Here is a 3,349-nt window from a genome sequence, read left to right on the forward strand (position 1 = left end):
TCTACTCCTCCTGCATGTTTATTAACTTCATAAAATCATAGGCTGTGCCTATCCTGTTCACCATCAATGCTACTGGTCTGGTATAGGTACCAGCATTTGCTCTAAACTGTATTTATTGAAGAATGAATGAATGACTCAGATGTGCTTCACCTGTCAAATTACATGTGCATTCTTGAGATATCTGGTCCAACTTCGCAAATATTTGAATATTAAGTAACTCAGATATCAGTTCTAGGTACCCATTCTTTCAGATTTACATATGGTTGAGAGTAATTCTCTTTCCTGCAAAAGTTTAATGTCCTCCTCAGGATGTTTATGAATTCCTGGTCTTATGCTCTCAAGAGCACTTCTGGTCTTAATTTGCTGCTCCTGTAAATTCTCAGTCTCGTTCACATCTCTTCTCATGAAGCTGTTCTTAGATTTCTGCTCCAACATATTCCAGATGAGAAACAGCTTTCTCTTTCTCACTGGCCCCAAACATCACCTGACCAGGCATTTGAGGATAAAGTAGAGTTTCTTGATGTGTTAGAACATTAGTTGGGATACAGAAGAAGAAGCCAGAGAAACAACAGTGTTTACACTACAGCACTAGGAAACAAACAGCTTTAAATGTCAACATTAAACATTCTTGTCCTTAAAAGTCCTAGAGATACCACCACCGCCACCCTGCCATTGGTGATTTTTCACTGGTGACATTTCATGGCCTGGCCTCTTCTCCTTTCCCATTGTTCTTCCCCTAATTTCTTTTGGAGAGCAGCTTAATGCTCTCTTCCTCTTCTTTTAAACCAAAGGGTGGTGGGAGGGAGCAAAATGGGGGGTGAGTGACACTTGCCTTTCAAATAAACACAGAAATAGTCTAGTCCCTTGGAAAAAGAGTGGCGGCTCTCTGCTCCTCCCCGTTCGACAGACAGCTGTATCTTCTGGTGCATGGCCTTCTGTGTCCCCACCCGCAATGTGTCAGTTGTGGATCTGACCTGCCGCCTGGAGAAAGCTGCCAAATATGACGACATCAAGAAGGTAGTGAAGCAGGCATTAGAGGGCCCCCTGGGCTACACTGAGGACCAGGTTGTTTCCTGTAACTTCAACAGTGACACCCACTCTTCCACCTTCGACACTGGGGCTGGCATTGCCTTCAATGACCACTTTGTCAAGCTCATTTCCTGGTATGACAATGAATTCGGCTACAGCATCCGGGTGGTAGACCTCATGGTCCACATGGCCTCCAAGGAGTAAGAGCCTCCTGGACCACCAGCCCCAGCAAGAACAAGAGGAAGAGAGAGGCCCTTAGCTGCTGGGGAGTCCCTGCCCCAACTTAATCCTCCAACACACTGAGAATCTCCTGACCTCCAATTTACATCCTAAACCTCAAGGAAGGGGAGGGGCTTGGGGAGCCCTACCTTGTCATGTACCATCAATAAAGTATACTGTACCCAGCCAAAAAAATAAAAAATAAATAAATAAAAAGAAACAGAGTGGCTGCAGATTGTTGTGATTAAAAAAAACAACAAACCCTTTTTAATTCTATTGTACGTACTCGTACTTGCACCAATTAAAAGAAGTATATTTATTGCTATAAGTGCCTACATTAATAGTGATAGAGAGAGAGGGATGATAGAGATAAAGACAGAGATAGAGATGATTGGGCAATTATTTTGGTTTTCCAAAGAACTCCTGTGGAAAGGCCTGAGGCCCATGACCTTGATTCTCAGTGAGTCATGACTTTGGAGTCTGAACAAAATTCTTCTTCTCTGGGTCTGCAGCCACCTTACCTCTACTCTCTCTTACTGTACCCGTTATACGTTGGCTCATATAGACCAAGTAGCCAAGTCTGGTAGAGTGTGAACTGGGGAAAGGGTTTAAAGACATTTACACAAATCTCAGTTAATATCGGATCCAAGGAAGAATAAGAATCTTCATTTGGATGTAAAAGTATGGAATACCCTTGGGATTGGTTGGACTTGATTTCCAAAGAATAACTCTGAGCACATAGGAGAACTCATACATCTCAGAAACAATAAGGAAAATAATAAAAGGACTATGTTCCTCTGGTGAAAGAGATTGAAATCATTTGCTCTAGATGAAAACATTTGGAAAGGTCATGTTTAGATTACCCAGGGAACATAATAGCTGACTCCCTAGAGCTCAGAGCAAAGTGCACTCTCAGACTTCACTCTGAGATTGAAGTAGGTTTTCTTGTACTCTAAGTACAAGTTGATATATTCTAGACCATTTAGGCTGAGAAAACCTGGTCTCTAAATACAGAGGAATTCAGACTTTATAGAGAGGTCTGAGCCATTACTTGCTTGCTTTAATTAATGGGGAATGGGGTTATAAATGGAATAATCAGCATCAATATTTCTGTGGGTCACTGAGTAAGACACATGCCAAGTATTCTAGAAAGAATAGAGATAAGACTGTCCCACCATCCATGGCAAGGTGGAGAAACAAGGGGTTGTTGTTATTCCTGTGGGTCTCCTCTTACCCACAAATGGCGAACAGGGCCAATCCTTGTCCCCAGCTCATTGCCTCTTCCAACATGTTTCCTTTGTAAGCTAAGTCTGTGAAGAAAGCTGGGGCCTGCCTAGGGGCCAGGCACGGTCTCTCTGATGAGGACAGCTCTACTCTTGTTCTCTGGATGGCTTTTACTACCAACACTTCAATCAGATCCTCCTTTGCTTCTTGCCTTCTTGAATGCTACGTTGCTAGATTGGGTCAGTAGAGGTTAATTCGATCAGAATTAATGACTAAAGGAATTCCTACTCAGTCTCTTCTCCTCTGCCTTCAGGCGTAACTCACTTGGGAGATCCAACAGTAAGGATTTAGGGGGCTTCTGGACTGATGTTTGTAGTCAATAGTGACCCAAAGTCCCTTTCCTTCCTTCCCTGACTAGTTCTGTAGTACTACAGGCACTGATGTGATTCCTCCCTTTCCTCCACTCCCTCCAAATTCAGTATATAGGCAAGACATTTAGATAGATCTCCCAAAGCCACCTCCTTCTCTCCATCCCCACTGCCACCAGCCCAGCCCAAACCTCAACTGATGTGAAGGCAATTTCAGATGCTTCCTTCTCTTCTCTCTTTTCCCATTTTCCACACATCAGCCAGAATGATCTTTTAAAATGCAAATCAGATGATGCCTCTGTCCTGCTAAAGCCTCCAATGCATTGGCAGCTTCAGAACTTCTATACAGGTTAGAAGAAGGACTGTCGTGCATCACTTACCTAATATTGTGGAAACAGCAATTAAAGAATGTGTGGAGGAAGGACTCATGGGCTTATGGGGGGTGGAGGAAACCTCAAACCACTTTGAATAAAATCTATTGTATCTTATGGCTTGAAAAGACCTCCATG

At 43.1% G+C, this 3,349-nt stretch overlaps 1 protein-coding gene across 1 annotated transcript; it reads left to right on the forward strand.

Moving 5' to 3' along the window:
- The first annotated feature begins 372 nt into the window (after positions 1-372).
- Positions 373-1,313, forward strand: LOC112922831 (glyceraldehyde-3-phosphate dehydrogenase-like). Its single transcript, XM_026002477.2, has one exon. It carries the CDS (start codon positions 928-930, stop codon positions 1,231-1,233), a length of 306 nt encoding a protein of 101 aa, XP_025858262.1. The 5' UTR covers positions 373-927; the 3' UTR covers positions 1,234-1,313.
- Positions 1,314-3,349: the final 2,036 nt, after the last annotated feature.

This window comes from Vulpes vulpes, chromosome 16, assembly GCF_048418805.1.
Source record: "Vulpes vulpes isolate BD-2025 chromosome 16, VulVul3, whole genome shotgun sequence".
Taxonomy (NCBI): Eukaryota; Metazoa; Chordata; class Mammalia; order Carnivora; family Canidae; genus Vulpes; species Vulpes vulpes.

Bases quoted from the DNA above. Each gene is read 5' to 3' on its own strand.
- LOC112922831 (XM_026002477.2), top strand. From the start codon at position 928: ATGGCCTTCTGTGTCCCCACCCGCAATGTGTCAGTTGTGGATCTGACC.